Source organism: Lepisosteus oculatus, chromosome 2, assembly GCF_040954835.1.
Source record: "Lepisosteus oculatus isolate fLepOcu1 chromosome 2, fLepOcu1.hap2, whole genome shotgun sequence".
Taxonomy (NCBI): Eukaryota; Metazoa; Chordata; class Actinopteri; order Semionotiformes; family Lepisosteidae; genus Lepisosteus; species Lepisosteus oculatus.
The window spans coordinates 42,105,054-42,118,461 of record NC_090697.1 but is presented as its reverse complement, the minus strand read 5'-3'; the positions used below and the strand labels follow the sequence as shown (position 1 = coordinate 42,118,461).

The 13,408-nt window shown below is 34.6% G+C and overlaps 1 protein-coding gene across 2 annotated transcripts; it reads right to left on the bottom strand.

Annotated features, from left to right (window-relative positions):
* Positions 1-1,271: 1,271 nt before the first annotated feature.
* On the bottom strand, positions 1,272-7,358 carry LOC102694853 (marginal zone B- and B1-cell-specific protein). Of its 2 annotated transcripts, XM_015350035.2 has the most exons (4): positions 6,964-7,338; positions 3,675-3,778; positions 2,912-3,016; positions 1,272-2,115 (listed from the first exon to the last, which is right to left on the bottom strand). In XM_015350035.2, the coding sequence occupies exons 1-4, from the start codon at positions 7,183-7,185 to the stop codon at positions 1,944-1,946; spliced, it is 603 nt and encodes a 200-aa protein (XP_015205521.1). In that variant the 5' UTR covers positions 7,186-7,338; the 3' UTR covers positions 1,272-1,943. The 2 variants fall into 2 exon arrangements, with proteins under 2 accessions (XP_015205521.1, XP_015205527.1); XM_015350041.2 differs by lacking the exon at positions 2,912-3,016 and having other exon boundaries at positions 6,964-7,358.
* Between the last annotated feature and the right edge of the window lie 6,050 nt (positions 7,359-13,408).

The window sequence follows — 13,408 nt, the reverse complement described above, 5'->3', positions numbered from 1 at the left end:
AATAAACGTATCCAGGTGTTTGAATGGCCAAGTCAAAGTCCAGACCTGAATCCAATCGAGAATCTGTGGAAAGAGCTGAAAACTGCTGTTCACAAACGCTCTCCATCCAACCTCACTGAGCTCGAGCTGTTTTGCAAGGAAGAATGGGCAAGAATTTCAGTCTCTCGATGTGCAAAACTGATAGAGACATACCCCAAGCGACTTGCAGCTGTAATCGCAGCAAAAGGTGGCTCTACAAAGTATTAACGCAAGGGGGCCGAATAATTTTGCACGCCCCACTTTTCATTTTTTTATTAGTTAAAAAAGTTTCAAAAATCCAATAGATTTCGTTCCACTTCACAATTGTGTCCCACTTGTTGGTGATTCTTCACATAAAATAAAAAATTTATATCTTTATGTTTGAAGCCTGAAATGTGGCAAAAGGTTGAAAAGTTCAAGGGGGCCGAATACTTTCGCAAGGCACTGTAGGTTATACAGTAATAGTACTTCCTTGCATTTTATATACTGTAGCAGTCTTCATTCTAAAGCATCCCGGCGTGTTTTAAATATGGGAGGTGACTCATGTCCTCTACCAGAAGGATGGTGTACAGTATGGCAATCCCATTGCCAGCAGTTCAGATTTAGAAGAAAGAAATGGCATCACCAACTCAATTAAGAATGCCAGAGTAATGGGATCAACACCTACAGTAATATTACTTACAGTGCCATGGGATCTTAATTAGGCAATTATGATAAATTAAGACAAATACTACCAGTTTACACAAGTAATAATTTTAGAATAATAATGTTTCTACTTTTCTACTATAATACTCTATTATTCTAAATTTCAATACTATAATATATTATAATACTCTACTATCATTTTCTATTTTTCTACTAATAATTATGGATGATATGTTAGGAAGCATGCCAAGATTCCTTCTGTGTGGAGTCTGCATGCTCTCCCGGATTTTCTTAGGTTATCAAGTTTCTTTCCACCTTCCAAAGACATGTACTGTAGGTTAAGTTAATTGGCAGCTAAGTTGTCCCTAGTTCATGTGTGCCCTGTGGGATGTAGTCCTGACTCAACCCTCCATGCACAGTGTGATATGGCTAGGTTTCGGATTGTTCTGATCCATTATAGGGTAAAGCAGCTCTGGATTATGGACAGATGGAAATCTTTATATTCTTCAGTTAGATACTCCTCATAAACTTGAGTAATGATGGATATAGTTATGACATGATTACTCCTGGGTTAATAAAACAATCCATTAATAAAACCAACAAAAGCCTGCCTTTCTCAGATGCTTTATTTTAGATGTTGCTCAAACAACACTGAAACATTATAATTACATAACATGTGCCTACTTAGTTTTTAAACGGAACAAGATTTAACACTAGACATGAATACATCCATAAATCCATAGTACGTTATTTAGAATGGAAAAAATGGTAACTGGCTGTTTCAATGAAAAATAATTTACTCAGAGGTCTCCATTTTGTAAAAACCTTGGAAAGCACTAAGGCTTTAGTTAAATTGCAGAAAAAATGAAATATGGAACTTTAACATGAAGTGTGTCAATGTAACTACACTGAGTTTTTCCAAAAGTAAAAGCTTAAGCATTTTTAAATATACTGTACATGGAATGAACTGTAAATCAGGATCATGACTGAGGTATGAAAATATTTTTTTCTGCAAAGAGATTAAAAACCCTTGTGAAGAAGCACAGTATTTTTACTGAAAATATATATCTGTTTAGAAAAACCCAGTTAACAAAACAAACGTCTACAGAGATTATACAGTAAATATGTTTTATGGATTAGGATTTTACACAGTTTCTTGAATGTGACTTTTTAACCAACTCCAGAATGTTTTTTTAAATATATACTGTAATATAGTTGCCGAGTCTCAAAATGATCTTTTTCAAAAACATAACAAAGACAACCACTTCAGATCACAGATTTTAGAGTTCATTTTTGGGTGAATGTCTTTTTTCCTTTTTACTTAGCCTACTGCAAACTCCAGAGCTTCCAAAGCAGAGGTAATCCCTTAAGGATCCTGGGTTTCTTCTGTATTCTTGGTAAATTTCTGTTTCATCATATTCCCCCAAGTAGTTCTGACACATTTTAAATAACCTGAAAAAATGTGCAAAAGATAATTCAGATAAAATTAGAAAGTGCTTTTGTTAGCTGTTTTTTTCATTTGCCTTGATTCCATTAGAAAGTGTTGTGTCCCCTCACAAAGTGCTTACATTTTGTCCTTAATTGTTCTTAATATCCATTTAGGACTTGTAAACAGTCACATTCTAACAATCATTTTAATTAATCAATCAGTTTAATTGGTTAATGAATTCTGATTAGCATTACACATACAAACATGTTTGGACAAGAGCTTGTGACAAACTTAATTTGACACATGAAGAGATCTTGATGACATCCTTTGAGCCATTTCATTTTGTCAGGGCTTTATGAAAGCATTGCAGACTTCATGTAGAATTTTCATATTATTTCAGTGGCAGGAAGTGAATGATGGTAAGAATAGCACAGCCGTAGGTGTTTGCCTTTCAAATGATTCTGTTAAATCCAGGAGTTATGAGTATGCAATGATAGCGCCACTGATTGAGCAAATAGCGAAGGCCAATCACCCATAATTCTGACTTTTCTTGGCAGACTGCAGTACTTACTGTACAGAACTAAATTTCTCATTATTAAAAAACACTTTCACTTCATCACAGGCCCCTGTGTGGAATCTCCCTGTAGAGATGTTGAAAGATTGCGAAAAAAAATACTGCAAGGAAAATACAGAACTACTATATAACATTGTATAAGATAAAGTTAATATAATTTACATATAGAACATTCAGTTGCTTTAGCCAGCATCTACTGTAGCAAATGAGAATGTCTGAACTAACTGAGATGATATTTTTCATACCTTCCTGGCCATGGCCCCCCAAACATAACCATGCCCATCTCACTTTCAGTTTCCAGTCCAGGCCCTGAAAGATGTTTGACTCCATACACTTCTTTCAATCCATACCTGATCATGAAAAGGCATTGAAAGTATACAATATAATCACCACTGCTTTCTTACCAAATTAACGATTGGTAGTCTAGTGCAGGTGGCCCCATTCTTTCAACTTCAGCTATCTACTGTAGTTATTAAAGTTGATACCCTGGAGTCTTTCAGGAAACAGCTGAATTTGATCCTTATATCAATAAAGTAGTAACAACTGAATGGGACCGATGGGCTTAATGGCTTCCTTTTGTTTATAACCTTTCTTACATACATACATTTTAAAAAATATTTTCTTTTAACTTTCATGTTTATGGAACACAAATGCAAATAATTGCAAAAAGTCGAATGCATCTGAACACAAAAAACTAGATTTAAACTGAACTAAAATCTATCCACAGTCCAAGGAACCATATTACATAATGTGACTGTGGTGCAAATGAAATGCAAGTGAATAACTTGACAACCAAAACCAGAATACAGTATATAATGTTTCTTAAGATACTTATGAGTCACAATTGGTATGCATAAGTATGACAAAGCAGTAAAGCAAACTATAAATAAATAATACCTAATCTCCCACTTTATTTTAAGAATATTTGTGGATTTTCAAATTAATAATAAAAATACAGATTTTCTTTATTAAAAAAAGATGTCAAAAACAAGAATGGTATAAACTTACTGTTCCCATTTCTGAAAGCAGCTTTGTTCCAGTGCGTCCATGTACTCAGATTCCAGCAAATCTGCATTCTTGCCTTGCTGTGCTTTCGCCAGATATTCCGTCATCTTTCGTACAAAAATAACATGCAAAATGTGTTAAAAGTAATGAATCCCAGCCAATTTTTCCTCACCCTAAATAATACAAAGGTTTTTTTTAATAACTCCTCAGAGAACACAATATTAGACTTTTCATGTCACCAGGGGCACAGATAACGGAATTATAAAAGTAAGCAGAGTATATTGATTTTTATGAAAGGTGTTTTGGCATTTTCCAGAGGATATTACATAGGAAACAGCAGGAGAATTACAGGATTTGCTTAAAAATCACAGTAAGTTCCGAACATGTTATACTGTACTGTATATATTTTTAATTCACCCTTTACTTATGCCCTATATTTAAGTTAAAACACTAACATTCTTTATCAGTTACTCCTGAAGAAGGGCTAATATTCCCCACAACGCTTTAATAAGATGAACAACAGTATTAACTGATAAAGCACTTGCTTATAAAGTGCAAGAAAGTTCTACATGTAAAATTACTTACAGTACCATTTTATAACCTATGGACAAACGTTCCTACAAACTGATAATTTTACACATCATTAAAATTGAATTTATTCCACTGAAGATCATCATAAAACACCTACAGGTCATAAGAAGTTACAGTACAGTGCCTATCAAAAGTATTCACCCTTCTTGGACCTTTTCACATTTACAGTAACTTTTACACTATAAAATGTGTTTATTTGGGATATTTTGTCATTGATCAACACAAAATACTCTATAATGTCACATTGAAAACAAAATTTTACAAATCCTCCTATATTAATTATAAATAGAAAACAGAAAATAAGTGATTGCATAAGTATTACCCCCTTTTACCATGACACACCTACAGCAAATAGGCTCTAGTGCAACCAAATGACATTTAGAAGTGATCATATTTGTTGAATGGAGTCCACCTGTGTTTATCTAGGATAAACTGTACACATCTCTGATTAGTTCAGCTCCCAAAAAAAGCTACTGTACATCATGAAGACAAAGGAACTTTCAAAGTGAATCTGCGATGTGCTTATTAAAAAGTGCAATTCAGGTGAAAGGAATAAGAAACTTTCCAAACCATTACATATCCCCAAAAGCACAGTAAAGTCCATTATAAGGAAACTACAGAAAATACGGTACACCCTGCCCTCAAACACGTAGAATCGAGGCAGGAGAGCACTAGTCAGGGAAGCCACCAAGAAGTCTGTGACAACTCTAAAGGAATTATAGTCTTCCATGGCTGAAATGAGTGAAACTGTGCAAATAACAACTGCCTGGGTGCTTCACAAATTTGGGCTTCATGGGAGAGTGAGAAAAAACTCACATCAAATCTCAACTATACTTTGCCAGAAGGCATGTGGGAGAGTCCGAGATTCATTTTTGCCTCAATGATAAGCATTATGTTTTTTACATACAGTACATAATCCTGAGAACACCATCCCTACTGTGAAGCATGGTGGTGGCAGTATCGTGTTATGAGAATGCTTTGCTGCATCAGGGCCTTGAAGACTTGTGAAGATAGAAGGAAATATGCTGTAGATGTAGCAAAGTAAAGAGAAATCCTGGAGGAAAACCTGCTGCAGTCTGCAAGAAAAATGTCAATGTTCTGGAGTGGAGTGGTCCTGTCAATTCTAAAGTTAATGCAATCAAATACAGTATGTTGCAGGAGTTGAAAATTGCTGTTCAACATTTCTCATTCAACCTGGGTAAGACTGAGAAATTGTACAAATAAGAATGGGCAAAAAATGTGTCCAAAAAAATGTGTCCAAATATGCAAAGCTGTACGAACTTATCCAGGAAGACTCTGACTTTGGCACACTCTGCCAAATTTGTCTACCAAACATTGATTTAAAGGGGATGAATACTTACTGTATGCACTCATTTATTTTCAATTTTATATTTATAATTTAGGAAATAATATCATTTATAAATTATAATTTAATCTTGTTTTCATTTTCATTTTGATATTTTTATACAGTGGTTTCTGTCAATCAATGGCAAAACCCACCAGTTAAATACATTATGCAATCTGATCTGTTGTGTTTTTAAAGCATAAAAACAACTTAAGAATTGAATTAAAATGTTACATGTCAGCATATTCCCAGATGCAATATGTCTGCAAAAATGTCCTTCAAATGGAGGAATTTAGTGAATCAAGAAGCAAAATTATGGAAGGATGCTCAATCGCATAGAAAGCATCTTGCGTTTGTAAAGAGGCTTGTTTTAAAAACATTGAAACCCATCACTATTAACGATTAAATTTTGAAATCACTTCAGCCTATTAATATGGTTTCTAATCCTTATAAATACCTTAAATTTTAATGTAATATTTGTATTTGATACTTTATTGTATTTCACTCTAGGTGGGGATAGAGTTATAATCTGTTTAAATTTAAATATCTACTGTACATAAGGTTATGTGCATTTCAGAAATCGCTTTCTAGTATGGTAGTGTTATTAATATCTTTACATTAGAACAATGTTTAATAGTGCAGTTTCATTAAGCTCCCAAAAAAGTTATGAAGTGGCTTCTCTTCATAAACGTTGCATAGGCATCCCTCCCTAACAATTAGCAATGACATTGATACTGTGAAACTTACATCTGTTGATTATGAGCTTGCTTCTTGTTTGAGAAAACTACTGATGCATGCACATTACAAACTACAATTCTGAACGTGCTGAATATTTACGAGTATTTTCCTATTTCATAGGAGTTTGTAGTCAGTTTGTAGTCCAACTATGATTTGTTTTTCAGTAGAATAAACAAGAAATGTTGCTCTAAAGTATTAGAACTTCTAAAACACAAGTTGCCTCTCTTAACGTTATTTCTTGTTTAGTATTTCAGAGCTCCTGTCAAAACACCATTGCTGATAGCAGAAGATGCTTATTTCCAGAAGTGTGATCTTAACATCAAAAACTGCATTAAATGCTTCAATACTATTGAAGCAGACAATTCATAGGATTGAACAACTTCCCGATTGAGTTTCTTTTTGTTCAATGTTACATTATACTGTATATAGGAAATAAAGAGTAATAATACTGTTTGTGCCGTTTTGTTTAATATTGTAAAATAAACTTTTGTTACTTCTATTATTTTGAGGATCTTGGCAGTCAAATGGAAGCTTTAAAAAATGCACAAAAACCTACCGAAACATCACTTATATTATAAACGTAATTTTGTCAGTAGTATTTTAGTTTAACAACCTTACCTGAAAGGCAATTGCTTTACAAGCATCGCATCGCAGATAGTCAGGCATATGGCCGGAATTTTTATCTTCTGCTGTAAGTTCTGGAGACGTAAAGCTGATAGTTTGTTCAGAAGACGTCTGCTCTTTTAATTCTGCGTGCTTTTCGACTTCGTCTATGCTAGCTGTCACTAGAGAACAAACACTTGCCATTAGTATTAAACTAATTGTTGTAGAATGATACATTGTTGCTTTACAAGTGAAATGCTTAAGGAAGTAAGGGTGGATTTTCTGGGGAAGTTTGAACAGAACAAGCAATAAACAACGACCAATAGGACTTTGAAACGTATCTGTAAGGAAGTTTTATAGCCCTGCTACCTAAAACTCTTTGACCTTGAAATTAACAACTCAGTTCAAACGTATTGCTGCGTTTCACAAACCGCTCTATCTGAAGTGAAAACAAAATTACATTTTTTTTACATAAATTCAAAACACCAGGAGCTACAAATGTGCATTAGATACAGCTAATTGATTAATCAGGGATTCTAATGCTCGTTTGTTTATTGATGTTTGAAGTGAACGTATAAGAATAATGTATAATAAGAGTTTACTAAACCCGACAAAATACAATTTTTTAACAACGGAAGTCACCCATTAAAGTCTATCAAGAACTATGTAGAGATTAAAATGACAATTTCTGTACCATATCTTTTTCGTCATTAGTTCACGAAGCACTAAAACCAACATTCGAAAAATTATCCTTTACAGACAAAATTGTGAATCAGGGTTTCAGGTATTTTATTAAATGGCGTACAGTATATGAGGATGAATGCCGTTGGTATTGATTGGTCTCCTACAGTACTGTATATCCCTGGTCTAGGTCTGGAGATATGTTAATTGATTAGAGTTGTTGTAAGGTTCAAATGTTGGGCTGTTTATGATGATTAATACATTTGAAATAATGTCCTGTATCGATATATTATTTTAAAAAATGACTTTGTTGAATATTTACATTCAAAAACAACAAAAGCTATGGTAAAATGAACCCAGCTTATTTGTTATTACTTCTTTAGACATACCATTGTTATTAAAAGTAAATATTTTTAAGAAGTTAGTCTATTAATAAATTAACTGCATTAACAAGAAATCGGTGGTCACCACAAAAACTTTAAACTTACTTTAAACCACCGAACATCTGTTAAAATATGTCCTACTTTGACAAATTTTAGAGGAAAGGGGTTAGGAGCTTTGATGACTACTTGAAAATCAAAGTAGGCAATTAGCTACTGTCTTAGTCACCTGCGGCATAGTCTCCCACACCATGAGAACCATTTTTTCAATGGTTTGTTAATGATGGTATTCATGGTATTCAACCTGGCTTCAGGCAAAGAGTACTCTCGTGTGCAACATTGAAGTCACAGCTGAATCAGTAAGAGTTCTGTACATACTTAATCAGTAAGAAAGAGATGTTATTGACCCATATCGATCTGCCACAGTTTAGACAGTGAATAATACTGTTCCAGAATGGTTTAAGAATCTCTGTCCCCTTCTAATCTCACCCCTTTAATAATGAGGATGTGTAGGTCTGGCAGTTGTTTTTTTGTCTGTACCTGTACTTGTACATTATTTGGTAAAGAGAATAATCATCACTCATATAAATACTAAATTTAGGTTTTCTACAGATTTTCTTCCATATATTTATGTCATAGTTTAATTACATGCTGGATCAATTAAGATATGTAATTTACTTGATCAAATGTATTATCAATTTTAGTTCTCACTTTATTGGAGACTAGAAACATCTACTACAATCATACTTCTGATTAGAAGAGGTCAAGGAAACAAAATGTGTTGATTTCTAAACCTGATGTTATTTCAGGAACTTGATGTGTTGCTCTATATTTTGTAAGTGCCTGGGTTCCTTCCAATAAACTATTGGTGAGATTAACCATGTTTTTACAAATTGGATACAAAACACAAGCAGTAAGTGTAACAGTCAAATCCAATCAAATAGATTACACCATGGTCTATAAAAAGATGTTGTAGGTTTTCATTAAAATTAATTCTGTCCATTTAAAGATCATGGTTAAAAAGTTCACATAGGACTTTTATTATACAGCCCTGTCATATTATCATAAGCTTTGCTTAAAGCTAAGAAATTGTGCAGTTTTGCCAAAAACTGTTTAAACCTGTAATACAGTATACATAACAGCCTCTGCATTCATTGGATTCTGTTTTTTCCACACAAACACTCAGATATATTCCTTTTATTGTTCTGAGTTTTTCTTACAGTTTTGAATTTTGAATAAAGAAAGGTAAGGTTCTTTTAAGTGTATTTAAATCTTTATTGTGACTTCATTATTAGTTATGCTCTTTTAAATCAGCAGGGCCAGTGAATGAAAGCAGAAAAAATTCCTTCATGGAAGAACTTTAACAAATCCTTTTTTTTACATCAGTCCCCTTTTTGTATACTTTGAACATCAATGATCTTTTCATGACAAGGAATCTCTCTCACATTATGCTGTGCTTTGCACTAAACAGAATTCTGGAGTTCAAAAGCACTTCCTGACACAATGTGAAGGACAAAGTCCATTGTTAGTTGTTGAAACATACAGGACACAAACATAATTCGTAAATGGAAACCATGACTAGAATTCATGTTGGTAATGAGTGGTAACTCAAACTGTTTTGTTCTTATTGTACTCAACAGGCAACTTTATTTCTCTAGCTTTTATCTATTTGAGAGCCTATTGCATGGTTTGCTTTTCTATAGTCGAAAAGATAAAATATTCACTATATCTTGAAAGGGTGTACTATTTTAAAATCAATAAGTAATTTAATGGTCATACTGAGAGTCATCGGTGAAGTGTAATGTTGGGGGTGTCGGCTTGTGTTTGCCTGTGTTCTAGTCTCAGTTTCATTTTCCAAATAAAAACCGAAACCAGTGCTCCACAGGATGCAGCTTTGAGCAATCTAGTTTCAGTTACAGAGATTAGGAAACCTAGGTATGAACAAATTTACAGAAATAATGACAGGACAACATGCATAAAGTAGTTCTGAATCCATTCGTAATAATCACAAAATAAATTCCAGTAGATACAAATAAGGAAATGACTAAGTAATCAGATCTGCTGTGCATCTATTTTACAGTATACACTGTACATAATGATTAAGAAAGATCAATTGTGTTGTAGTTTTTCTTGTCTTCAGAATTTCTGAAATGATGAACTATTAATGTGTACATTGTGTTAAAAAGATATTGAAAGTGAATTTTTATATTGCATATTCCCTGCTGTTATTCCCACCGTAGTTACAAAAGAACACCAATGAAGTTGCCCTGGAGTATGGTTACATAAATGAGCCCTTGATACATGTAATCATTTTCTTTACTGAGACTTTCTGAAATTCCTTTGAAGAGAGGAACAAATTAGATGCAGAGTTATAGCGCATTTCAACATGTTGAACATATTATACAGTATGTATGAATCATAGTCCATAGGGGAGATATTTGCTTTAAAGCAGAATAATTCTGCTGGGAGTGCTCTCTTGGCTTTCTTTTTTTCTTTTCGCATTCATATTAAGGTAATTCAAGGATGTCTTGTCCCAGATGAGTTAAAAATAAAATGTAAAATGTTCTTATGGTCTTCAGTATTTATAAAAAAGTTAATAATTTCTGTATTCAGCAAATGTTTTCATTAAGTATAAATTCGATGTTCATGCCAAAATCTAAATTTCTGTTATGTATTCTGCATGTTGAGAAGAATATTCTTCATTTAAGTCAATCAGTTAAACAATTTATACTTTCTTGCACAACATGTCTTTGCTCAGTATTTTGTCTGTCATGTTCAAGCACATGAAACTACTGTATAAGAAAGATTTAAAACAAGGAGACTATTTGAGGTACTGTGTTTGTTTGCTAATAAGTACTGTACCTTGCAAAAGGATTCATGCCCATCCTAAGGTGTCCCATTTTGTGAAATTAAATTGATTCGCGCACAATTTTAAATTAGTATTTTATTCAAAACTTGAGTGCTCAGACTGAATACCTCTAAGGGTAAGTTACAGTAAATGCCAATAATACTCTACCCTTTTTCTAAACACTTCTTCCAAGTCAGGGTTGCCAGCGCCTATCTCAAGGTGGGATATACCCTGGAAAGAACACCCATCCATCAAACTCACACTTTCCCAACTTTCCCAGAAGGCAATTAACCTACCAGTATGTTTTTGAATTGTACTGTAGAAGGAAACCACAACATGCAGAGGAAACCCACAAGAACAAGTGGAGAGCATATAAACTATTGAAATAGCAGTCGAGGTCTGGGATTGACCTGCTAACCATGCTAACCACTGTGCCACCCCCAATGAGAATTCAAGAACAAAAAAAATATTTATAATAATAATAATTGCTTACACTTATAAAGGACACTATATGGACACTCCACTCAAAGCGCTTTACAGGTAATGGGGACTCCCCTCCACTACCACCAATGTGCAGCATCCACCAGGATGATGCGACAGCAGCCATAGTGCGCCAGAACGCTCACCACACATCAGCTATCAGTGGGGAGGAGAGCAGAGTACTGAAGCCAATTCATAGATGGGGATTATTAAGAGGCCATGTTTGGTAAGGGCCAATGGGAAATTTGGCCAGGACACCAGGGTTTAACCCCTACTCTTTTCGAGAAGCGCCCTGGGATTTTTAATGACCACAGAGAGTCAGGACCTTGGTTTTATGTCTCATCCGAAGGACAGTGCCTGTTTACAGTATAGTGTCCCCATCACTATACTGGGGCATTAGGACCCACATGGACCATAGGGTGAGCGACCCCTGCTGGCCCCACTAATACCTCTTCCAGCAGCAACCTTAGTTTTTCCCAGGAGGTCTTCCATCCAAGGTACTAACCAGGCTCACACCTGCTTAGCTTCATTGGGTTGCCAGTTGTGAGTTGCAGAGTGATATGGCTGCTGGCATATGATGAATGCATAAATATTCAGACCAGTGAACTCGATATTTGGTGGCAGCAACTTAGGCAGCAATAACTGTACAGCTGCAGGTTGTTTTGGATAAGTCTCTGCCAACTTTGTACTGCACATGGACGTGTTACAATTTGTCACCATTAAAACTTGCTAAATCACTCTAACATTGCTTTGGGATTGTTTATGGATAGTAGTTTTCAAGGCTTTTTCACAGATTCTCAGTTAGATTCTCAGATTCTGGGCCACTCAAAATAACATACATTTTTGCAAACCACTCCAGGGTAGCAGTAGCCTTGTGCTTTGAATCAATGTCCTGCTGAAAGGTTAGTTTTTCTCCCAGTTTTATGTCTGAAACAGATTTTTTCTATGATTTGAAGGTACTTTTCCATATCGACAAATTTCCTAGTCTCTGCTCATGAGAACCTGCATTATAACATAATCCGGCCATGACCATACTTGACAGCAGGGAGGGTATTGACTGAATGCGGCCCTAAGTTGGTTTTGTGTCAAATGTATTACTGTATGCTTTGCATTTAGATTTAAAAAATTGAAATTTTGTCTGTCTGACCACAAAACCCTTTGCCAAATGTTTGCAAAATAAAGTAGCTTATAGTAAGGTAAGTGCTTTTTTGCAAAACCTCGTGTAGCTCATACAAGCCCCTTTTGTTTAAAGGAGTAACTGAAATTTTGTTAAGCCATGAAGATTTTCTCCCATTTTATCCACTGAACTCTGTAACTGTCAAAGTCACCATAAGCCTCGCAGTGGCACTCCTAACCAGTTTCCTCCTTGCCAGGCTGTTTATTTGAGATGATCTAAGCAGTTCTGGGTGCTTTTCACTTTAATGATTAATTTTACCATGCTCAAAGAGATATTATGGGCCTTTGACATTTTTTTATACTTCTTGTGAACCACGAAACAAATTAATAACCTTTTAAATTAATAATATTTTTTTATTTTTGTGTTAAATGCGTGGAGTAGGTTTTAGATATTGATTTAACAGATATAAATTGCCATGAGATTTGAGGCAACAAAATGTGATAGTGGCAAGCATCTGATCACTTTTTAAGGCACTGTACAGTATGTTCTGTACATGCATATGGAAAATTTGATGTAATTCTAATCAGAAACTTAATCTTCATCTCACAGTCATCTGTCTGCTTAGAGAATTATTGTTTCAAGTATTCCACTTTATCCAACACACTGTACTTTGACTGGATAGTATTCACTCTGACCACTAGATATGCCCACATGGTTATTCGTATTGAATGTTTAAAATCAGTAACAGGTTTATATACAGTACATGGTCATAAATAGGTGGGTTTTCTTTTTCTGGAGAGGGCAAAGAAAGCAATCTTGCAAGTGGAATTATTAACCTCTTTTTAAAAGATGAAGTACAACAACTTTGAGATATACAGTTTGTTCCAAATCCCTATAATTGATTTTTAAGTCCCTGAAATCTGAGCAATGAGTTGTAGGGGACATACTGTGTAA